This window comes from Schistocerca gregaria, chromosome 1 (assembly GCF_023897955.1).
Source record: "Schistocerca gregaria isolate iqSchGreg1 chromosome 1, iqSchGreg1.2, whole genome shotgun sequence".
NCBI lineage: Eukaryota > Metazoa > Arthropoda > Insecta > Orthoptera > Acrididae > Schistocerca > Schistocerca gregaria.
Window position 1 is genome coordinate 497,413,457 of NC_064920.1, and position 26,280 is coordinate 497,439,736.

The 26,280-nt window shown below is 42.1% G+C and overlaps 1 protein-coding gene across 2 annotated transcripts in view; it reads right to left on the reverse strand.

Moving 5' to 3' along the window:
* Window positions 1-26,280, reverse strand: part of LOC126353939 (intraflagellar transport protein 122 homolog) — a 247,092-nt gene that overhangs the window by 73,776 nt on the left and 147,036 nt on the right. For both annotated transcript variants that reach the window (XR_007565246.1, XM_050003221.1), the window contains exons 16-19: window positions 7,021-7,295; window positions 6,739-6,883; window positions 6,555-6,648; window positions 5,372-5,472 (exon numbers count right to left, since the gene is read on the reverse strand). Coding sequence is in view for 1 of the 2 variants with exons in the window: in XM_050003221.1 (XP_049859178.1) it covers window positions 5,372-5,472; window positions 6,555-6,648; window positions 6,739-6,883; window positions 7,021-7,295 (615 nt within the window). In the remaining variant the exon portion in view is untranslated. The remainder of the gene's footprint in view (window positions 1-5,371; window positions 5,473-6,554; window positions 6,649-6,738; window positions 6,884-7,020; window positions 7,296-26,280) is intronic.

Here is a 26,280-nt window from a genome sequence, read left to right on the forward strand (position 1 = left end):
AATTCAACTGACTCATGGCAAAAAGTTAAAGCTTTAATCTCAAAAGGACTTCCATTATACAATTTCTAAAATAGAAAAAAAAATGACCTGCTATTACCAAATGTAAGTATTAATGTTCACAGACTAAATTAGACACTGCATGTAAAATTCATATGAATTCAACAGCATAACAAGTTAAAAGGGACCAACACAAACAAACACTAATCAGGAAACTCAGTTTAGCATGTTTTGCATCTACAAGCATTTCACATTGTAATGACCTACGAAAAGGTTTCATTGGGGAGAAGCCACACTTAACTTGTCACTTGTTCATGGTTAGTGAAACACAAGTGCTTATAGTGAAAGCAATATAAATGATATGGTTTATTTCATAGATTTTCACTCCTGTTGTATTATGGAGTTATCTTGTGGGGCAGTGCACCTGAAGTAAATGAAGTATTCATTCACAAGGAGAGAACAGTACGAATGTTGTGTACAATAGATAACTGCAAAGTTTACAAAAGCCTTTTTAAGTATTTTGGAATAATTACACCCACACTGGCCATTAAAATTGCTACACTAAGCAGAAATGCAGAAGATAAATGGGTATTCATTGGACAAATACAGTATACTAGAACTGATATGTGATTACATTCTCACGCAATTTGAGTGCATAGATCCTGAGAAATCAGTACCCATAACAACCACCTCTGGCCGTAATAACGGCCTTGATACGCCTGGGCATTGAGTCAAGCAGGGCTTGGGTGGCGTGTACAGGTATAGTTGCGCCCATGCAGCTTCAACACGATACCACAGTTCATCAAGAGTATTGACTGGCGTATTGTGATGAGCCAGTTGTTCGGCCATCATTGACCAGATGTTTTCAATTGGTGAGAGATCTGGAGAATGTGCTGGCCACGGCAGCAGTCGAACATTTTCTGTATCCAGAAAGGCTCTTACAGGACCTGCAACATGTGGTCGTGCATTTTCCTGCTGAAATGTAGGGTTTCGTAGGGATCGAATGAAGGGTAGAGCCACGGGTCGTAACACATCTGAAATGTAACATCCACTGTTCAAAGTGCCGTCAATGCGAACAAGAGGTGACCGAGACGTGTAACCAATGGCACCCCATACCATCACGCCGGGTGATACGCCACTATGGCGATGATGAATACATGCTTCCAATGTGCGTTCACTGCTATGTCATCAAACACGCATGCGACCATCATGATGCTGTAAACAGAACCTGGATTCATCCGAAAAAATGACGTTTTGCTATTCGTGCACACCCAGGTTTGTCGTTGAGTACACTGTGATACAGCTGATAGTCCATGCTGCTGCAAACGTCGCTGAACTGTTCGTGCAGATAGTTGTTGTCTTGCAAACGTCCCATCTGTTGACTCAGGGATCAAGACGTGGCTGCACGATCCATTACAGCCATGCGGATAAGATGCCTGTCATCTCAATTGCTAGTGATACGAGGCCATTGGGATCCAGCACCGCATTCCATATTACCCTCCTGAACCGACTGATTCCATATTCTGCTAACAGTCATTGGATCTCGACCAAAGTGAGCAGCAATGTCACGATACGATAAACCGCAATCGCAATAGGCAACAATCCAACCTTTATCACAGTTGAAAACGTGATGGTACGCATTTCTCCTCCTTACATGAGGCATCACAACAACGTTTCACCAGGCAACACTGGTCAACTGCTGTTTGTGTATGAGAAATTGGTTGGAAACTTTCCTCATGTCAGCACGTTGTAGGTGTCGCCACCGGTGCAAACCTTGTGTGAATGCTCTGAAAAGCTAATCATTTGAATATCACAGCATCATCTTCCTGTCGGTTAAATTTCGCGTCTGTAGCACATCATCTTCATGGTGTAGCAATTTTAAAGGCCATTAGTGTATTTACTCCATTATGGATTCTGTTGCCGACATCACAAATCAGTTACAAATATACTGTAATGTACATGATCACAACACAATACACAAAAATAATTTTTATATTAAGTTTGCCTGTCTATGGTTCACCATGGAATTTCAGGAGAGTCGTGTTAATCCGAACTAACTGGAACCGGACCTTGTTCGGATGACTGATTTGTTCGGATTAGCTGGAATTATGGTGACAAGTTTCTAGAATGAAGTATACCAAGCAGATAAGTAGGCACACCAAGGTAACAAATGGGAACAAGTGTGGGAACAATGGCTCACTCTCACTCCCTGCTCTTGTTGTTGTGCATTGTTGAGACCTTTGTAGTGTCTCGGGTCAGTGCACTGCCAGTTGGCTCGCAAAGCTCTTGGTTATGTTAGTTATCGATTGTTGGCACGCATAACAGTTGTACTGTATTCCTTCAGGTGTAGTGATGTACATATTTTCATCATGAGTAAATGGAAACATACAACATTAACTCTACATGAAAAACTGAATGCTTTGAAGTGGATAGACAATGGTGAGAATGAATCTACACTGGCAACGGAACTAGGTGTTGGTAAAGCAACCATTTGTAATTGCGAGAAGAACCGGGTGAAGCTTAAACAGTCCTGTGCAATATCTTTGGGAAAAACACTTGAGCCAGGAGGCAACAAAGGAGACCTGGTGCAACACACTGACACAGCAGAAGACCTTGGCCTTGTGCTATATTATTTGGAGCAACAGCCCACTGCTACACCACTGATTTGATGTTTTGAGACGATGGCACAACTATGCGTCATATAACAGACTGTCTTCATTACGCGAAAAAACAATTACTGAGTATTTGTCATCTAAAAAGTAGGAATCAAATGTCTGCTGTATTTTAATAAGTTTGGCAGCTTTTCTTTCATTGTTATGGATTGTTTAAACCTACTGTTTTCTTTCCAATTTTTCTAATACATGTTTACTGTACTGTGTAAATTAAAACAGTGTGTACGTATAGCACTTTACCACACATTTTTCCATACTTAGACTAACATTTTTCATGAAACTTCCTGGCAGATTAAAACTGTGTGCCCGACCAAGACTCAAACTTGGGACCTTTGCCTTTCACGGGCAAGTGCTCTACCATCTGAGCTACCGAAGCACAACTCACGCCTGGTCCTCACAGCTCAGATGGTAGAGCACTTGCCTGCAAAAGGCAAAGGTCCCGAGTTTGAGTCTCGGCTGGGCACACAGTTTTAATCTGCCAGGAAGTTTCATATCAGCGCACACTCCGCTGCAGAGTGAAAATCTCATTTTGGGAACATTTTTCATGCTCACATTAACCAAACATTCGGATTACTGGGGTTCGGAATAGCAGGACTCTGCTGTATGTACTCTGGGCAAAGGTACTTAACAAGCTTCCATCTAACATAAAGCTACAGACCAGATATCCCAATGCCTTCAAAAGAAAATTAATTATGTACAAATTGTCTGAATATCTAGATTCAAGGACTGAACAGTTCTTTTAACTTCACTGCAAGTAGCAGTGTTTGCTGTAAAGCTGCATGACAAGTAGTTATGTACTGTGTAAACAGGACAAAGTATTTACAATATAGGTAACTATTTTCTTTCAAAATTGTAATGTAATCAAGTAAATGTTAAGGTACCAATATGAGATGAAAAGCAGCTATTCCATAAACTGAGGCAGCAGCAGCCCAAATTAATATTATTTAATAAGTAATTATGAAAAAATATTGTGATAATATACAATCCACAAAAAAACAATGGGGGAAGATAACCATTTATCTTTAGGTGATACATACAAAACAGCTGAGAAAACTTTATAAGCTAGTGAGCATTTCCTCTTTCTCTAATTGAACCCCCCCCCCCCCCCCAACACACACACACACACACACACACACACACACACACACACACACACACACACACATATGTGCAGGAGGGGGGGAGGGAGAGGGGGGGGGGGGGAGAGAGAGAGAGAGAGAGAGAGAGAGAGAGAGAGAGAGAGAGAGAGAAATTGAACCACTGCTTAAGAGGGGCAAAAATTTAAATGCTAATGTGATGGTATTTTAAACTGTTAAGTGCACCCATGAGCCGCCTATCATTTATCTATGAGAGAGCAGTTTCTCTGTCCTTATTTCCTGTTTGTCGTTTTCATCCTCCATTTTTTATAAGGTAAATATATCTGAAATACATTTTGCATTCTTTTCATATAGCTTATTACAGAAAAAAATCAATGGCACGATATTTAATCTTACAAAATAATATGTGCCATTTTAAAATTTCATCATATCCAACTCACTAGTAAATTTGTTTCATACTGAATATTCAACAAATTATTTACTGTATAAGACATTCTCTTTTTATATTAACAGATAATTTGATAATAGCACTTATTTCACAGATCTCGATTTTAACACATAATGGGAAACTTGATTCCATGCATTTAAGTGCCTCAAGTTCTGTGCAGAACAGGCTACAGGCACTCACTAATAAATGTGAACTTTGATGGCCATTTGCTTTTCCTCGATAACTGGTTGTAATTAATTTTTTGAACTTACTTACACTTTGTTTTATTTATGATACTGAGTGAATGCTACTTGGATGCCCAATAATGTGAACACTGTGTATGCTGATACACTTAGCATTACTCTAATTCGGCATAATTTTACAGCTTGTTACGTGATCTAGTGTGTTGTCAGAATCCCAAATAATTATCTTTTCCAATTTTTTTCCTGTAATACTTACAGCATGAGTAAATAGTTTTTGAATTATAGGTCTAATCTTAGCTTTCAGCCTTATTGTTGTTAACGATCAAGAAATTGCACTTCATTTGTTCATTTGCTATAAAGCATTAGGGACTTTATGTCTATCATAATTTCACTTCCTTTGCAATAATGAAATAAAATGACATATTTAATACTCTGAATTGGTTTAAGATTCTGCTCTCCAACTTTGAAAATACAGTATCTGTTGCATTTTTGCTGTGCTGAATGTACCATCCCAAGATTTGTCCAGTCATTCAGGGAAACAGAGGAAAAATTACAAACAATATTATGTTCTATAACAAAGAAAAGGTTAACTCACTGTAAATTGTTCACTGAATGAAAATCATATGAGTTTCATGATGTTATCCACAGAATTTTTATGCTCGCCAAATATGTTACTGTTCCACATTAGACAACACTTTCATTACATAGCCAATATACACGACTGCCATCAACTATACAAAGTCTTAACCTCATGAACGTACTTTCATTTTCCAGTTGAATGACATGTTTCTTGGAGCAGACACATTTTATAATTCAGTTCTATTAAGTCAAAATGATTAAGCTAAGGCAGAAATATGCTACATTAACTTTTGATGTAGTAGAAACAGAATTTTAAACTAGTGAAATTTATCCACCATACAGCTGTTTACTTTCATACTTATAATACCAGAAATAGTGCCAATGTGAAAAGGATACAACTGAGATACTCCTTTGGGTCGCAAATCTTTTGTCTCAAGCATCAAATACCTCGATATACTGAAGAGGGCTTCTGGCATATAAGAAGTAAATGGCTCGTCCTGAAATGATAATACATTAAACTGATGAGATATTTATATATTCACAAGTATCCATCAAGACTGTAATATACAAATAGTGGATAAGTGTGCAAAAAATAAAAGGAAAATGCACTACATCATCAAAATTGATATAGGTTTGACGATCGCATTAACATCACAGCGCTTTAATGTTAGTAGAAGACTTTTGTCCTCGGTTTCAGCTAATTCAACGAAAAGAAGAGAAGCAAAAAGATTATGGTTGTGGGTGTGTTGGTGGAATAGAGAGCTACATAGTGCTGGAATGGGAACAGGAGAGGGAATACCTGGGTAGAGGATAATGACTAACAAAGGTTGAGGTCGGGAGTGTTAGCAGAACATAGGAATGACCCCACTTGCACAATTCAGAAAAGCTGATATTGGTAGGATGGGTCCAGATGGCACAGGCTGTGAAGCAGTCATCAAAATGAAGAACGTTGTGTTGGGCAGTGTGCTCAGCAACTGGAATGTCCAGCTGTTTCTTGCCCACAGTTTGGCAGTGGCCATTTGTGCTGACAAGACAGCTTGTTGGTTATCATACTCATGTAGAACACAGCATGTTGTTGCAGCTTAGCTAATGCATCACATGACTGGTTTCACAGGTAGCCCTGCCTTTGATGGGAAAGGTGATGTTTGTGACCAGGATGGAGTAGGTGATGGTGGGAGGATTTTTACCTCCATGCAACTCTCACTTGCTGGTATATCCACAGCTGCTGACTAGCACAGAAGTACTAGCTTCATTTTCTAGAGGGCTTTGACAGGTTCACTTCTACAATCCATGTTTTGGACACTATACTTTTTTGCATTAGCTCTTTTAATTGCACATATAATGGAGTTACCAATTTAATTTTTGTTGCTTCATATATGTTACTTTCATTAACAAATGTTTACTTTTAGGACATGTGCTATTCCTGCAAAGATGATACTAAGCTGCACAGTTTAGTCTGCGAGTCTGATTGGCATTATACTCATCACATTAACTATGACAGGACAGAAATACACATAACTGCATTACAAGGCATTATAAATTATCACCAAAATTAGACCCCTATTGATCAAAAACTTACAAGATATTTCTGTATTGCATCATATGCATAATAAATAGATGCATGTTTTTCATGTTCATGAAATCTTTCTATCATCTTGGTCTTCTGATGTTCACTGAAATAAAGAAAAAAAAATTATTAAAAAAAAAAGGCACCAACATTGGCAGCCGATAATGATGATTGTGTAATTAAGTTGGAATACTACTCTGATCTAGCAATATCCAGACACTGGTGTGCCAATATCCAATGATAGTATCCTGCATCTTGAAATCGGCTCTCATTAACAGCATTTAGAATCAACTGATGTAACACACGGAAAGCTTCTTCTGGGCGGCCAGCTTTATGGAAAGCTGAAAAATAATAAAATATCCAGTCATATATTGGACCAAGAGATAGATGAATGAGATTTGTACAATTGCTAATACCTGATACAAGAGTTACTATGGCTAAGTGAATATAGAAGTTAAAATACACATTTCAAATGTACCTTTCTGAGCCTCTGCAAATCTATCATTTTCTGCAAGCCATTGCGCATATGGAACATACACTAAATCTCTATATTCAGGTTGCTTTTCTGCTAATAAGAATGCTTCTTTCCAGTCTTGGGCCTCTACATACAATAAAACTATACTCTTCTCATCACCTAGTTTTCTGAACATTTCAGTTGCATAGCTTAATTGTCCTAATCGCTGTAAATGTTCAGCAATCTGCCTAATACCATCTTGATCTGCTTTGTCAAGCCTCCGGCCAACATCCACCAACCTAAAAATTGTATTGGAAAAAATATAATGTACATAGGCTGCAAATAAAATATTTGTTCCTGCAACTACTCTGTTAACTTATTAAATAAATTAAAAAACCCTTAAAATGGAAAGACAAAGTTTGCCCACACTTATGTGCCATACAATTTCTACATAAAAGGAGGCAACTAACGGAACATGGATGATGATTAATTTAAGAAAAACTCAGAATTGGTCACAGTACCCACAAAGTTGGTACATGTATCTTATTATTTTCCACAGAAAAAAATGCATTAATAACAAAAAAATATGTGGAAGTAATGTGTATATAATTTAGTAATATGCCAATGCAAATGTAATCATAATTTTATTCTTAGACTGTTTCAGTAAGTGAAAAAGAAGTTTCTTCAATCACTGCATAAATAGCCCTTCCCACCAAACCCCTAACTGAGTACACATGTGCTCTGTTGCACAGTACGATAGAACTCACAGCTTCATCACAAATATTCTACCAGCAGCCACTTCTGACATATACCATCAAATATTTTAATTCTCTTTGAGAATCTCTGAGTTATATAGAGCACATCATGTTTCAGGATTACACAACAATATTTCATTTGTTGTCATTATTGTTGTGTTCCAATTCCCCTATTCTCCATGTGGACATTTCTTTTATCCACAAGTCTGCAAGTTAACCTGTGATGCAGTAATGATTCCAATTGATTTATGACACTTCTCTTGTAGATTAATGTAGTGTAGTCTTCACTTATTTTCCACATGGGACCAAGATGCTATACTGAACTGGAATATTCCGCAAGAAGTGAAATCAATTTGACAACAATAAATCACATAACTACGAAGCTAACTCTACAGACTTTGTAAGAAAGTTTTAATATTCATAACAGTAGAAAAAGACTTTTTTAATTACAATAAGCAATCTAATATGAAACTTGGAATTTCAAATAACAGTGACTATCAAGTTTAAACACTGTTCATACATAATTCTTGTTATTTAAAATAAAACTAAATAATAAGCATGAGATATATCTGGTGTCAGCTATGAGCTAAAGAAATATCCTTTCTAAGATTTAAGTAAAAGCTCTTCAAATATCTTGTAGCCACTAGACTGTATACTCAGAACAAAATAATATGCATCTTTCTGGATACATTGGCCAATATATTTACAAACATGCTGATTACAAGGTTGGATGGTTGGATTAAAAGAGGGTGAAAGGGACCAAACTACAAGGTTATCAGTTCCTTGTTCCGAATAAAACAATGGCACAAGTGTGAGAATAAAACAGATGAGACTGACAACTCAAAACAGAATGAAAGGAAAAATCACAAGAACGATGAAGGGCAACAAACATGTAAATGGACGAAAGGGCTCCAGAAAACCACAGAAATGCTAGAAATGAGATGAAGAGCTTAAAATAACAAAGCAGACTGCCATGGCTGGCTGACCATGAGAATAAAAAAGGAGAAGCCAGACACTCTGCAACACATTAAAACCTCCACTCTAGAAGCACTAGGGTGGAGGACACAGAGGGACAACGGACATGCGCTATCACTTAGATTAAATGACAAAACGCACCCTCATGAATAAAACATAAAACTAAATCAGCTGATGAGGCTTTTTAGATAAAATTAGTGGCAACAAGTCCAGTAACCCAAGATTTCACCGTTGGGCAGTAAAAGTGAGACAGCGCACCGGAATATGGGCCACTATCAACCAGACACCGCACCAGCAATCAGGCGGATCTTCACGGTGCAGGAGGTAACTTTGGGTCGCCCAAGCATGCCAATTCGAAGCCAGCAGAGGGCAACTGATTATCTGCGAGAGACCTGCATGGAAGACTTCCATACAATCGTAGTCTCCTTGTTGTGTGTACTGTTATGCCATTCTGTCTCCCAAAGCTGAAAAACCCTATGGCATAAGTCAGAACGCAGGTCATGTTCAGAGTTTCCCATCTCCAGAAGCAGTTTCGGCGGAGCCTGTTTGGACAGCCTTCCGTCAAGTTCATTGCCTGGGATGCAGATGTGTCCTGGGGTCCACACAAACACCCCTGAACGACAGCACCGGTCCAGGGCATAGATGGACTCCTCGATGGACGCTACCAAAGGATGGTGAGGGTAGCACTGGTCGATAGCTTGCAGGCTGCTTAAGGACTTAGTACACAGAAGAAATGATTCCCCGGGGCATGAACGAATATACTGAAGTGCACGAGAGATGGCCACCAGCTCTGCAGTGAATACACTGCAGCCGTTGGGCAAGGAATGCTGTTCAAAATGGCCTCTGTGGACATAGGCGAAGCCAATGTGACCATCAGCCATCGAGCTATCGATGTAAACCATTTCAGAGCGCCAGAACTTGCCAAGAATCGAGAGGAAGTGACAGCGGAGAGTGGCAGGAGTAACTGAGTCCTTAGGATCATGTGAAAGGTCCAGACGAATCTGTGGCCTAGGTGTACACCATGGAGGTGTATGCGGATGGACCTGGATGGGGGTGGTAAAGAAAAGGACTCCAGTTCGGAGAGAAGGGACTGCACGCGAACCGCAATCGTTAGCCGTGACCTGGGCCGCTGATGCGGGAGATGAACTGCCATGGGTGGAAAAAGGAGACGGTAATTTGGATGCTCAGGAGAACTACGAATGTGTGCAACATAACTGGTGAGCAGTTGTCCACATTAGATCTGCAATGGAGGGACTCCGGCCTCCACCATGACACTGGTCACTGGTCTCGTTCTAAAAGCTGCCGTTGCTAGGCGAACGCCACAGTGATGCACTGGGTCGAGTACATGCAACGCTGAGGGCGCCGCCAAACCATGAACAAGACTCCCATAGTCAAGGCAGGATTGAACAAGGGCTTTGTAGAGCTGCAGCAGAGTAGAGAGATCTGCACCCTAGTTGGTGTTGCTCAGGCAGTGGAGGGCATTGAGCTGCTGCCAGCACTTATGCTTAAGCTGATGAAGGTGAGGTAGACAAGTCAATCAGGTGTCAAAAACCAGTCCTAAGAATCGATATATCTCCACTAAAATGAGCAGATCATCATGAAGGTACAGTTCTGGTTCGGGATGAACGGTACGATGCCAATAGAAGTGGATGACACATGATTTAGCAGCTGAAATCTAGAAGTCGTGGGCGAGAGCATATGACTGCGCCTTGTCGATGGTTCCCTGTAGGCGCCGCTCAGCAACACCAGTACTGGTGGAGCAGTACGAAATGCAGAAGTCATCTGCATACAGAGGGTGAGATGGATTGCCCTACAGCTGTCACTAAACTGTTAATGACCACTACAAATAGTGATACACTCAATACAGAGCCCTGCGGGACCCCATTTTCCTGGATATGGGGGGAACTAGGCGAGGCACCAACTTGGACAAGGAAAGTATGGAGTGGCAGGAAATTCTAGATAAAAATCAGGAGTGCACCTCAGAGACCCCACCGGTATACTGTGGCAAGGATATTATGTCACCAGGTGGTGTCATAAGCTTTGTACAGATCAAAAAAGACAGCAAAAAGATGTTGGCAGCTGGAAAAGGCCATTCAGATGGCAGTCTCAAGAGACACAAAATTATCAGCAGTAGAGCAACCCTGGCAGAAGCCATCCTGACATGGAGCCAGTAGGCAATGCAACACCATGACTCAGCTGAAACACTGACACACCATATGTTCCACCAGCTTACAATGGCTGATGGGCCGATAGCTATCCACATCAAGCGGGCTTTTACCGGGTTTGAGCACCGGAACAATGGTGATCTCCAGCCAGTGCGATGGAAAGACGCCATCACACCAGATCCAGTTGAAGATGATGAGGGATGGCACTTGTAGTCAGACAAGAGATGTTTAATCATCTGACTGTGGATTCGATCTGGCCCAGGAGCTGTGTCGGGGCAATGTGCAAGTGCGCTGAGGAGCTCCCACTCCGTAAATGGGGCGTTATAGGGTTCACTGTGGCATGTAGTGAACAAGAGGACTTCCCTTTCCATCCACCGTTTGAGGGTTCAAAATGCTGGGGGCTAGTTCTCTGATGCAGAGGCTTGAGCATAATGCTCAGCAAAGTGCATGGCAATCGTGTTTGCTTCAGTACAATGCCAGAGACACCTGTTGGGATCTGGTACCTGAAAAGACATTTGATCTTTGCCCAGACATAGGAAGGTGACATTTGGCACCCAATGATGGCTGACATGTACCTCTCCCAGCACTCCTGTTTTCATTGTTTTATAAGCTGATGTACATGGGCACAGAGCCGCTTAAACGATATCAGATGCTCTAAGGAAGTGTGTCGCTGTAGAGCTTACTGATGCTTTGTAATTGCCTCAGCGACTTCTGGCGACCACCAAGATACTCTCTTTTGCCGGGGGCACCCTGAAGAGTGAGGGATCATATTTTCTGCCACAGAAATGATTGTGGTAGTCAGCTGCTCAACCATCATATCGATGTTACCATGTGGGAGAGAGTCAACAGTGACATCAGAGGTGAAAGTTTTCCAGTCTGCCTTCTTTATAGCCCATCTGGGCAGGCGTCCATGGGCCTGACACTGGGGCAGTGACAGGAAGATGGGGAAGTGGTCACTACCACACAGGTTGTCATGCACTCTCCAGTGGATAGATGGGAGAAATCCTGGGCTGCAAATTGATAAATCAATGGCCAAGTAACTACCTCGAGCCACACTGAAATTTGTGGCGGCTCCAGTATCTAAGAGGCAGAGGTCGAACTGAGACAGTAAAGTTTCAACATCTCTGCCTCAGCCAGTAATCACGGTGTCACTCCACAAGGGGTTATGGGCATTAAAATCTCCCAAAAGTAGGAAACGTTTATGGAGTTGATCAATCAGTGCAGCTAATACATTCAGGGATACTACGCCATCTGGAGGAAGATATACATTGCAGACAGTTATTTCCTGCATTGTCCTTATTCTGACAGCCACAGCTTCAAGAGGGGCTTGCAGGGGCACAGTTTCACTACAGAATGAGTTTGGACATAAACACAAACTCCACCTGACACTCGATTATAGTCGCTACTGTTACTGTGATATCCCTTATAGCTGCGAAGGGCAGGGGTCTGCATTGCCGGGAACCAGGTTTTATGGAGGGCAATGCAGAAAGCAGATGTAAAGCTTAACATTTGCCGTAGCTCAGCCAGGCAGTGGGAAAAAGTGCCACAATTCCACTGGAGGATGACATCATCGTGAGACGGGGAAGGCGTGGAACATTCAATGAGGAAGTTTATGCCTCAGGGTCAGCAGCTGCCACCGAATTTTTGCCCGAGCAGTCTATATCCATTGTGTCTGAGGGCCCAGTAAGATCCAGGTCCTCAGCGGACGCCATAATCTCCACCTCATCCTCAGACGCAAAGCTTGTAAGAAGAGGTGGTGTGTGTGCCACCACAATTCAATTGGCCTTGCAGATTTTCTTTTTGGATTTCTGACACTGCTCCTGGCTGAGAGGACTTCATTGAATCAGTCTCCAGGACTGAGGATGAGAGTGAAGCCTTACAACCAGCTGCTTTTGGGCACTTCAGCCACTGGCGGGTGTCGTCTTTCCCACTAGCAGAAACCTGGGGAGGGAGTGATCCAAGGGACTGCTTCCCAGTGAGAGGAGCCAAAGAAGCCTTATGCTTCTCTGGCTCAGAAGTAGGGACTGAAATCTCCGATGGTTGTGGGGGAGGGGGGGGGGGGGTGTTGATCCTGAAATAGGTGGTGTGGGAGCAACAGGGAGGGAAGGGACCCCCTCCATCAAGGGGGCAAGTGTAGTCTCCTGGTTCTGAGAGGCAACAGGAATTCGAGGAACTGATGAGGCGACAACTGTTCTCGTAGCTGTGGCGTATGAGGAGGTCAAAGCCACAGGATGTAGGTGCTCAATTTTCCTCTTAGCCTCAGTGTACATCAGTCGGTCCAGGGTCTTATATTCCATGATTTTCCTCTCTTTCTGTAAGATCATACAGTCTGGCAAGCAAGGTAAATGATGACATCTCGTGGAAATTGGGTTTTCTGCCGGATATCAGCGTCTTCCAAACACGATATTTTGATGTCATTACTTGACGTCTTCATCAGTTGTGACCTGAGACTGGCTGCTTGCTGGGCCGGGTCGCATATTTATGCCTGTCCAGTGCCTGGTGTTCTGTTTGCTGTTCCCTAGTCGATACGCACCCACGAATCGCGCTATCCTGCCACTCTAGGTGTTCCCTATTCCGTCCGTGCCCACTCTGGCCGCCTGCAACTGCGGTCGTGGCCTCCTGGTGTTGCCTTCTCGGTCTGTGCCCGTGAGTGGCGTTCTCCTGCCACTCTGGACGTTCCCTATTCCGTCCGCACCTGCTCTGGCCGCCTCCATCTGCGATGTTAGGCTCCTGGTGTTCCCTTTTCGGTCTGCGCCCACGAGTGGCGCTCCCCTGCCACTCTGGATGTTCCCTATTCCGTCCGTGCTTGCTCTGGCCACCTCCGAATGCGGCTGAGGCTTCCTGGTGATCCCTTTTTGGTTTGTGCCCGCAGTGTGCAGATGTCTGAGACTCGTTGTTGGTGTTGGAAACATATTTTCTCTGGTATTGCTTCAGCAGTTCAAATGCCGGGTTCCATGCAGTGCTTACCTGGTATCCTCCTTCCCAGTTAATCAGGTTTTGTGCCATCTTTATCTCTATAGATTCAGTGATGACACCATCTCAGAACCTGGGGGTCTGGTCCATGACCTTGGTGTTCTCATAATCCATGGAATGTTCCAGCTCTAGACAGTGTTCAGCTATTGCTGATTTTGTGGCCTGCCTTAGCCTGGTATGTCGCTGGTGTTCCTTACATCTGGTTTCCACCGTTCTAGTCATTTGGCCAATGTAGGACATACCACATTAACAAAGAATATTGTAAATGCCAGGCTTCCTTAATCACAGGTCATCTTTGACTGTTCGAAGTAAAGCCCTAATTTTGCTGGGTGGGCAGAAAACACTCTTGATGTTATGATTCATTAGTATTCTGCTGATCTTGGCAGAAACAGACCCGGCATACGGTAAAAATGCCATCTTCTTGATTTCTTCTTCTTGCTCGTTCTCCGGTGTATCCTGATGTCTGGCAGGATGTAGAGCTCTGTGGATGTCCCCGGATGAGAATCCATTGTTAGAAAACGCTTTTTGAAGATGTTCAAGTTTCTCTGCCAGGCTGTCAGAGTCAGACAGTGTCTTGGCTCGGTGTACGAGTGGTCTAAGCACCCCTGTCTTTTGCGGTGGGTGGTGGCAGCTGCCGGCCTGTAGATATAAGTCTGTGTGTGTTGGCTTTCCGTACACACTGTAGCTGAAGGTGCCATCCGCCTTCTTCGTCACCAGGACATCCAGAAACGGAAGCTGACCGTCCTTTTCTAGCTCCATGGTGAATTTAATATTCAGATGCCTTGAGTTCAGGTGGTCCAGGAAGTCTTCCAGTTTCTTGCGACCATGGGGCCAAATGACAAATGTGTCATCAACGTATATCAGGAAGCATGTTGGCTGGGAAGTGGCAGTTGTAAGAGCCTTGTCCTCGAACTTCTCCATGAACAGGTTGGCCACTACTAGTGACAAGGGGCTACCCATCGCCATCCCTTCAGTCTGTTCATAGAATTGACCTCCACATAGGAAGTAGGTCGATGTTAGAATATGCTTAAACAGATCCAGCACAGCTCCATCAAACTTCTCACTGATTAAGTCAAGCGTGTCCTTAAGGGGCACTCTGGTGAACAGGGACACCACGTCAAAACTGACCATTAAGTCTGCATTTGAGAAACGTAGGTTTTTAAGACATTCCACAAAGTCCTGTGAGTTGCGGATGTGGTGTGCACACTTCCCCACATATGGTGCCAACATTTTCTTGAGATATGTTGCAGCTGGGTAGGTGGCTGCCCCAATATTGCTCACAATGGGTCGTAGTGGTACACCCTCTTTGTGTATTTTAGGTAGTCCATAGAGTCTGGGTGGTACTGGTGCCTTGGATTTCAGTTGTTTGATAACTTTCTCAGGCCAGCCAGTTTCCTTCAGCAGAGACTTGTCAGTTGGATCCTGCTCTAGTGGTTTGTAAGCCAGGTCCTCCATAAGTCGCCGGATCTTCAGGTCATAGTCACCTTTCTGCAGTATGACTGTGGAGTTCCCTTTGTCTGCTGGTAATACCACTATATCTTCATCTTCTCGTAAGCTCCTGAGGGCCATCCTCTCGTCTCTTGAGATGTTAGACTTAAGCGGCCTGGCTCTGGTAAGGGCTCTGCAGGATACCAGCTAAGCACTGCATGGAACTCGGCATTTGAACTGCTGAAGCAATACCGGAGAAAATATGTTTCCAACACAAACAACGAGCCTCAGACATCCGCACACTGCGGGCACAAACCAAGAAGGGATCACCAGGAAGCCTCAGCCGCAGTCGGAGGCGGCCAGAGAGGGCACGGACGGAATAGGGAACGTCCAGAGTGGCAGAGGAGCGCCACTCGCGGGCGCAGACCAAAAAGAGAACACCAGGAGGCCACCACCGCAGATGGAGGAGGCCAGAGCAGGCACGGACGGAATAGGGAACACCTAGAGCGGCAAGATAGTGCGATTCGCGGGCGCGGACCGACTAGGGAAAGGCAAACAGACGTCAAGTAATGACATCGAAATATCGTGTTTGGAAGACGCTGATATCCGGCAGAAAACCCGATTTCCACGAGATGTCATCAAATTGCCGGGAAAGTCTAAGAAATTATAAGGTAAATGATGATCTCCACAGTTGACACAGATGGGAGGCGGGGCACATGGAGTATTGGGATGTGATGGAAGTCCACAATCTCGACAGGTAGGGCTCCAAGTACAGCGGAAAGACATATGGCCGAACTTCCAGCACTTAAAGCACCGCATTGGAGGAGGGATATATGGCTTGACATCACAGCAGTACACCATCCATTTGACCTTCTCGGGCAATGTGTCATCCTTGAAGGCCAAGATGAAGGCACTGGTGGCAACCTGTTTATTCCTCGGACCCCAATGGACGTGCCAGACAAAATGAACACATCATCGCTCTAAATTGGTGTGCAGCTCATCGTCAGACTGCAAAAGAAGGTCTCTGTTGAATATAATACCCCAGACCATATTTAAGCTCTTATGAGGCGTGGTGGTAACAGAAACATCCCCCAACTTGCCACAAGCTAGTAATGCCTGTGACTGGGCAGACGATGCTGTTTTTATCAAAACTGACCCAGAGTGTATTTTGGACAAGCCTTCCACCTCTGATTACAAGGGCTGAGTTAGTGTCCAGAGCATTATAAAGTTAAGTAAAATGGCTTTTTATAGAGAAAAACAGGGAAAATAAAATCGTACTTCTTACTATACAACTAGAAAAAAGTGCAGCATGAGAGAAACTAAGGAAGAAAAAAACAAGGGTAAAAAGGAGACATGGTGGCAAATAGATAAAAGAGGGAAAGAACATTAGGAAGAAAATCAGAAGACAGCAATACAAAGGAAGAGAAGAGTGTAGGACCAAAAAGAGCTGACAGCAAGGTCTAAGCATAAGGAAACAATAAGTAGAGGGTCTAGAGCAGTGACTGCCATGCTGTGAATAACTACTTGGGAGGGGAGATATTTATTGCAACTATTAAAACAATACTGTCACTGAGTCATAACTAAATCATAAGTTTTAAACTGCACCATATTAAGTTTTAACAGGTTAGGAGACATCAAAAGGAAATTGAGTTTTCTGTGTTCACTTCATTTTGGGACAGTATTGAGAAAACTATTCAGTTCTTATTACAATGCTTGTCTTCTCACCCTTAAAACTTTAGTAATTTGAAACAAATAAATCGTATCCATGCCCTGTAACATGCAGTCTCAGAGTTCCACATTACAACCTCTTATACACAGATAGTTCCTTGCAGCCAGGGTGTTATTCACAGGACTACAATGTATTCATTCTTTTGGATGCAATTATTGGTTACATCACAACCATTCTATATAGCACCTGTGACTCATTAATACCTCCGCTGGGAAGTGTGTTACTCACAGTTGGAACTTACTCATTTTTTGGAAAAAAAAAAAACAACGCATTTTGATTAAGGAGGAAGCGAGAGACAAAGTTTTGTTTATTTCTTTCACACAATAACTTTCTTATGACCCATAATTTGTTTCGGCCACAATGGCCATCTTCAGATGCTACATACAATAAAAAGCTTGTATTAAAACCTTAAATCAAGTAACAAGTGACCTAAGTAAAATGCTATTAATATACGTGTGGATCCTACCCAAAAGCGACATTTGATGAACACAGATTCTTGTGTTATCAGACTGAGTAAAATAAAAAATTACGGAATCATATAGGTACAGCTAAATGCAGTTTTCCTTTCCAACTCTTTGTGCAAGATGTACATGCCCTCTATAACACAACGTTTACCTTTGAAAACCATAAATTATGACAAATGACATTTCAATCAGTTATTAGTAAAACATAAAAATAGAGTACAGGCTGCTAAATCAATAAAAAACATATTTTAGAACAGAGCAAGGTCTTTGCAGTAAAAGAAACACAGGTGCAATCTCTGTAGTACACATCTCCAATGACTGATGACTTTGCACTTCAGGCTGCTAGATGCTTATGCCACTGCCCATAAGCTTAGAAGATATGATTCGAACTGGACAACATGGCTGGCATTCTGCTGCAGCTCAGTGGCACTCTTCATCCAGCTGTGATGTGTGTTTATATTTGCAGTGCAGATGCTAGCATGTGATGGCGTAGCCCAGACAGCACAGTGCAGCACTCGGTTGCAGGGAGACCATCCTCAGTTGGAACATGTCTATAGGATGCAGCGACTCTCTCAAGTGAACAGAAGAGTGGTATTCAATCTGTGCATCATAGCACCCTGGTTCACAAATAATGACTATCTGGGGTGGTGTGGATTTGTTTCATAATTAGTGGCAAAGAAGACATTTGTGAGAAATTTCATTTCTGATGTTAACGTATGTCGCCTTGGAGGAATTCCATTTAGATGCTGGCCAGCCTGGATAAGCAGTAATAACCTCGAAGCTGAACTATCTCATTAACTTAGCGCCTGCAGTGATTGTTGTGTTCCCAATAAGTTTTTATTATACTCTGACTTTGTTACATACTTGATAAAGGAAAAGTTTTTAAATCTGTCAAGTGGAAGTAGGAAGCGAGAACTTTCTGAGACCAACAAGGAAAGTGGTAATGAGATAGGAAATGCAAGTACAGAAAATACAATGATAGCTACTTAGATTTTAGTTTCACTTATGGTGTTTTGAACAATGATGAGTGTCCACAGTGTCTCTTGTGTTTGAAAATACTTTCTGTGGAATGTATGCTATCTAGCAAATTAAAGCATCATTTGGAAAATGTTCTGAAGTATGACATGGTCAAACCACGAGGACATTTTTCTACAAAACCGAGTCAAATGAAAAAACAAAAATTATCATTTTGCAAAGAGGTAAAATTCTCAAATAAAGCACTTATAGCATCCTACAATGCAGTTTACCACGCAACAACATGCAAGAAAGTCAATTCCAGAAGAACTAATCCTACCATGTGCTACTGGCATGATGTTTATTATGCTTGGAGAATCTATGGCAAAACAGCTTTTGCCCATTCCTTTCTCTGACACTACAATTAGTTGTTGAATTCAAGATTTAGGAGAGGATCTTCATGAAGAAATTATACAAAAAGTTACAGGGAGGGATTTTGGTTTGCAACTTGATGATGCTGCTGATAGCAATAGAGATGCTCATTTAATTTGCTATGCTTGATTTATTGAAAAATGTAATGAACAGACTGAAGTTTGGTACTTTTTTTTTTTTTTTTTAAAAAAAAAGCACACACAAAGATTTGTTTGAAATAGTGGTGAACTTCATACCGGAAAATCAAATTTACTGGGTTCATTTTGTGTGTGTGTGTGTGTGTGTGTGTGTGTGTGTGTGTGTGTGAGTTCGCGCGCGCTGATTGTGCACAGTCCAAGTTGGGGTGTCACAGTGATCTAAAAGCACTTACCCGAGGCAAGGTTAATATTATTAACCCACTGCATTATACATAGAGAAGCATTTACTTCACAACATTTGAGTGTTGATCTGAATCACATACTGCAAACTGTCATAAATGTGGTGAACCCATCCTCAGGAATTTAGATTTTTTTTAGAGAAATGTATCAAGAGACAGGGACTAACCATACATTATAGCAGGCTTTCCACGTGACGTGTATTATCACACATTTTTTTAACTTAAGATGTCTGTTCTTACTGGGATGAAGAATATACCAGTGTTGATTGCTTTCTGGACGCTGACTTTCTATTAAGGGCTGCATACTTGTGCGATATATTTAAGATGTTAAATTCACTGAATAAGTCTCTGTGAGGATGTAAAACTCATTTCAATTCAGCTTATTGACAAAGTTTCAGCCTTCAAAAAGAAACTTCTTCTTTGCAAAGAAAAATGAACGATGGAGTTTAAGTCGACTACTTCCTGTGTTTGCAGCATTTAATAAGAGACAATAAGATGGCCCTTACAGCAATTACTTTTTCTATAATAGAAGGATATTTATATGAAGTTCATGTTCATTTTGAAAAGTTTTCCTGAAAACTATGACAGATTTCAGTGGGTTCAACATTCCTTTGGTAATGATTCTCCTTCTGAAGAGGAACAGTTCACAGAACTTTCATCAGGTTTTTTATTGAAAGTGAAGTTTTCGCCAATAACATTGCCAACATTTTGGTATTCAGTAAGAAAAGAGATTCCAAGCTTGAGCAAGAAAGCACTTAAGGCATTATTTTCTTTTGTAACATCCTATCTTTGTAAGAATGTCTTTTTGGCAATGGTTGTCATTAAAACCAAGTATCGACCAAGAATCTGTGCAGAGAAGGAAATGAGTGAAGCTGTAGTTCATGTGGTGTGAAGATTGACAAGTTGTGTAACAAAAAGCTAGCTGAAGTGTCACACTGAGGCGAGTATATTTTATTCATAACTTTTTTTCCTATTAATTATTTCAGTTTCGACAAGGTATCACATAGGGGAGCAACAGAAACAATGTAACCGGTCAGGAGAGCCAAAAACTAAAAAAGATTTAAAACCATGAGAACAGATTGTCGAAAGTATTAAAACACACATCTGTTGAAATTCATTCTGTTCACTGGAGAGTTTGTTTGGTTCCTTCCTTTAGTAGCATAAATCTCCAGTTCTTCTAAAATGTCTAACAGTGTGTTTATCAACTTCATCTAAAATTTATAGTAGCTTGTTAATTTTACCAATATTATGGCTCTCAATTTTATCTTATGTTTCACCCTGATTTTCACAGTGGTGTACTTTACTTTATCGTACTCTGTTAATACATGCAGTTTATTTATTTTCTTTATATTCCTCTTTATTTTGTTATTGTGGTGTTTACTATTACTGGATTATTCATTTGCGAGGGTGCCATGCCTTAATATTTCAAGTGCTTTCTTCACATCTGCTGGGCATAATGGAAGCCTTATTGTTTCTGTGGATACAGAATAAAAGCACACTTGTTTCTGATGTAGCAGATGATAGGAATGGGCAATGATAACTATGTTCATACATGTTGGTTACCTAAATGTTTGAAATGCATGTCTGTTTTTGTTATAAACTGTTAAATCCAATAAAGTTATCTTTACATCTACTTCATGTTCTCTCATGAATCTGATCTTGGAATACATACTGGTCAATTTTTTTAGCCAAGTTGCATTTCATTACCTCTGAAAAGAATAAATGAGTCATAAATGTATTTTTTTATAGTATACTACACTCCTGGAAATGGAAAAAAGAACACATTGACACCGGTGTGTCAGACCCACCATACTTGCTCCGGACACTGCGAGAGGGCTGTACAAGCAATGATCACACGCACGGCACAGCGGACACACCAGGAACCGCGGTGTCGGCCATCGAATGGCGCTAGCTGCGCAGCATTTGTGCACCGCCGCCGTCAGTGTCAGCCAGTTTGCCGTGGCATACGGAGCTCCATCGCAGTCTTTAACACTGGTAGCATGCCGCGACAGCGTGGACGTGAACCGTATGTGCAGTTGACGGACATTGAGCGAGGGCGTATAGTGGGCATGCGGGAGGCCGGGTGGACGTACCGCCGAATTGCTCAACACGTGGGGCGTGAGGTCTTCACAGTACATCGAAGTTGTCGCCAGTGGTCGGCGGAAGGTGCACGTGCCCGTCGACCTGGGACCGGACCGCAGCGACGCACGGATGCACGCCAAGACCGTAGGATCCTACGCAGTGCCGTAGGGGACCGCACCGCCACTTCCCAGCAAATTAGGGACACTGTTGCTCCTGGGGTATCGGCGAGGACCATTCGCAACCGTCTCCATGAAGCTGGGCTTCGGTCCCGCACACCGTTAGGCTCTCTTCCGCTCACGCCCCAACATCGTGCAGCCCGCCTCCAGTGGTGTCGCGACAGGCGTGAATGGAGGGACGAATGGAGACGTGTTGTCTTCAGCGATGAGAGTCGCTTCTGCCTTGGTGCCAATGATGGTCGTATGCGTGTTTGGCGCCGTGCAGGTGAGCGCCACAATCAGGACTGCATACGACCGAGGCACACAGGGCCAACACCCGGCATCATGGTGTGGGGAGCGATCTCCTACACTGGCCGTACATCTCTGGTGATCGTCGAGGGGACACTGAATAGTGCACGGTACATCCAAACCGTCATCGAACCCATAGTTCTACCATTCCTAGACCGGCAAGGGAACTTGCTGTTCCAACAGGACAATGCACGTCCGCATGTATCCCGTGCCACCCAACGTGCTCTAGAAGGTGTAAGTCAACTACCCTGGCCAGCAAGATCTCCGGATCTGTCTTCCATTGAGCATGTTTGGGACTGGATGAAGCGTCGTCTCACGCGGTCTGCACGTCCAGCACGAACGCTGGTCCAACTGAGGCGCCAGGTGGAAATGGCATGGCAAGCCGTTCCACAGGACTACATCCAGCATCTCTACGATCGTCTCCATGGGAGAATAGCAGCCTGCATTGTTGCGAAAGGTGGATATACACTGTACTAGTGCCGACATTGTGCATGCTCTGTTGCCTGTGTCTATGTGCCTGTGGTTCTGTCAGTGTGATCATGTGATGTATCTGACCCCAGGAATGTGTCAATAAAGTTTCCCCTTCCTGGGACAATGAATTCACGGTGTTCTTATTTCAATTTCCAGGAGTGTATGTTGGTAACATGTTTGGAATCACCAAGAATAAATCTCTATGATAGTAAAAATAAAATTCAGGCAAATTAAAACACTGATACCAATACAATGTGCTAAAAAAGATACCTCAATGACTCTGCTATTCTTTACAGAGGCAACAATCAGCAAAAAACTGACCAGTATGCATTCCAATAACAAATACATGACAGAACATGAAGTAGATGGAAAGACAAATTTTCTAGATTTGACAATTTATAACATAAATGGCAGACATGCATTTTGAATATCTAGGAAACCAGCATGTAAGGAAGTGATTATCAATGCCTATTCCAATCATCTACTACATCTGAAACAAGCATATTTTTACTCTACAATACACAGAGTAATACGGCTTCCATTATGTCCAGTAGAAGTGAAGAAAGAACTTGGCATATTAAGACAGGTCATCTTTCCAAATGAATGACCCAGAAATAGTAAACACCACAAATCGCAAAATTAAAAAGAATATAAAGAAAAGTAAATAAACTACATATACAAATGGCCTCTGATAATGTCAAGTACACTGCTATGAAATGGACAGGCAAAACATTACATAAAACTCAGCACATATTCCTGAGAAATGGCATTAAGATTGTAATCAGGTCATTAGATAATATAAAAAAGTGAATGTGTCATAACTCACAACATAAGGATAATAAATGCTGGATATCTGATGTCTATGAAATATCATACTGTGACTGAGAAAAAAGCTATATCGGCCAGGCAGGCATGCCTTTGATGTAAGATTTAAAGAGTACACCTATGCCACCAATAAGACAGCATTAAGCTTATATATACAAAAGAAGGACACAATGCTGTTAACACTGATGATCGAATGGTAAGACACTTTAGAGGAACCGAAGATTTATATTACATAATGGAAGAAATCAGACAAACTTCTCAAAGAGCAGAATGAGTTTGCAGCAGATATATATATTTTTTTTAATTTATAATATATTCATTTGAGAGAGTTGGTGTCTCCTAAATACATATTCCAACTGATGATGAGGTCTTCCTATGAGCGAGTGCTGCACTGTGCCATCCAGGCCATGCTATCCCTGCTAGCATCTGCACAGAAAATGTAAACCCATTTTGCAAATGGAAGAAGAGTGCTAGTGAGCTGCAGCAGAATGATGCTCTTGTCATCCTGTCCATATCTTCTCTTCTAACATGGGAATGGTCCAATCAAACATGTTCAAACCTACTGTTCAAACCTACCCTGAAATTTTTCACGCAGGAAGATTACACCAAAAGAAATGCACTGTCAAAATGTTAGCTGCAAAGGTGCACTGCTAGCATTTTAAAAAATACATTACAGTTACTCACTTTCATCACACCAAGAACCATTTACAAAACTGGTTTGACAGCCCTTCCTTCCTGGTGTGCAAATCAGCAAATAAGTAGATGCAGCCACGAGAAGAGGATGTAGTGCCCCATAGTGCAAAGTATAAAGTGCACATAAGTGAATTTTAAGCACTGAAACTATACCAAAAATCTCTCAGATCATTAATTTTTTTTTAATAACCCACTGTTCATATTAGTAGCTAAACTACATCTACATCGACATTTATACTCCGCAAGCCACCCAACAGTGTGTGGCGGAGGGCACTTTATGTGCCACTGTCATTACCTCCCTTTCCTGTTCCAGTCGCGTATGGTTTGCGGGAAGAACGACTGCCGAAAAGTCTCTGTGTGTGCTCGAATCTCTCTAATTTTACATTCGTGATCTCGGGAGGTATAAGGAGGGGGAATCAATATATTTGATACCTCATCCGGAAACAAACCCTCTCGAAACCTGGACAGCAAGTTACACCACGATGAAAAGCGCATCTCTTGCAGAGTCTGCCACTTGAGTTTGCTAAACATCTCCGTAACACTATCACGCTTACCAAATAACCCTGTGATGAAACGCGCCGCTCTTCTTTGGATCTTCTCTATCTTCTTTGTCAACCCGACCTGGTACAGATCCCACACTGATGAGCAATACTCACGTATAAGTCAACCGAGTGTATTGTAAGCCACCTCCTTTGTTGATGGACTACATTTTTTAAGGACTCTCCCAATGAATCTCAACCTGGCACCCGCCTTACCAACAATTAATTTTATATGATCATTCCACTTCAAATCATTCCGTATGCATACTCCCAGATATTTTACAGAAGTAACTGCTACCAGTGCATGTTCTGCTATCATATAACCATACAATAAAGGATCATTCTTTCTATGTATTCGCAATACATTACATTTGTCTATGTTAAGGGTCAGTTGCCACTCCCTGCACCAAGTGCCTATCCGTTGCAGATCTTCCTGCATTTCGCTGCAATTTTCTAATGCTGCAACTTCTCTGTCTAATACAGCATCATCCGCAAAAAGCCGCATGGAACTTCCGACACTGTCTACTAGGTCATTTATATATATTGTGAAAAGCAATGGTCCCATAACACTCCCCTGTGGCACACCAGAGGTTACTTTAATGTCTGTAGACGTCTCTCCATTGAGAACAACATGCTGTGTTCTGTTTGCTAAAAACTCTTCAATCCAACCACACAGATGGACTGATATTCCGTAGGCTCTTACTTTGTTTGTCAGGTGACAGTGCGGAACTGTATCGAATGCCTTCCAGAAGTCTAGGAAAATGGCATCTACCTGGGAGCCTGTATCTAATATTTTCTGGGTCTCAGGAACAAATAAAGCGAGTTGGGTCTCACACGATCACTGTTTCCAGAATCCATGTTGATTCCTACAGAGTAGATTCTGGGCTTCCAGAAATGAAATGCTACATGAGCAAAAAACATGTTCTAAAATTCTACAACAGATCGATGTCAGAGATATAGGCCTATAGTTTTGTGCATCTGCTCAACGACCCTTCTTGAAAACTGGAACTACCTGTTCTCTTTTCCAATCATTTGGAACCTTCTGTTCCTCTAGAGACTTGTGGTACACGGCTGTTAGAAGGGGCAAGTTCTTTCGCGTACTCTGTGTAGAATCGAACTGGTATCCTGTCAGGTCCAGTGGAATTTCCTCTGTTGAGTGATTTCAGTTGCTTATCTATTCCTTGGTCACTTATTTCTATGTCAGCCATTTTATCGTTCATGCGAAGATTTAGAGAAGGAACTGCAGTGCAGTCTTCCTCTGTGAAACAGCTTTGGAAAAAAGTGTTTAGTATTTCAGCTTTACGCGTGTCATCCTCTGTTTCATGCCATTATCAACCCAGAGTGCCTGGATATGCTGTTTTGATCCATTTACTGATTTAACGTAAGACCAGATTTTCTGACAAGTCGGTACATATAATTTTACTTTAGAATTCACTGAACACTTCACGCATAGCCCTCCTTACGCTAACTTTGACATCGTTTAGCTTCTGTTTGCCTGAGAGGTTTTGGCTGCGTTTAAATTTGCAGTGAAGCTCTCTTTGCTTTCACAGTAGTTTCCTAACTTTGTTGTTGGACCACGGTGGGTTTTGCCCATCCCTCACAGTTTTACTCGGCACGTACCTGTCTATAACGCATTTTACGATTGCCTTGAACTTTTTCCACAAACACTCAACATTGTCAGTGTCGCAACAGAATTTTTGTTTTGGTGTGTTAGGTAGTCTGAAATTTGCCTCCTATTACTCTTGATAAACAGATAAACCTACCTCCCTTTTTTTATATTCCTATTTACTTCCCTATTCAGGGATACTGCAACGGCCTTATGATCACTGATTCCCTGTTCTACACTTACAGAGTCGAAAAGTTCGGGTCTGTTTGCTATCAGTAGGTCCAAGATGTTATCTCCATGAGTCGGTTCTCTGTTTAATTGTTCGAAGTAATTTTTGGATAGTGCACTCAGTA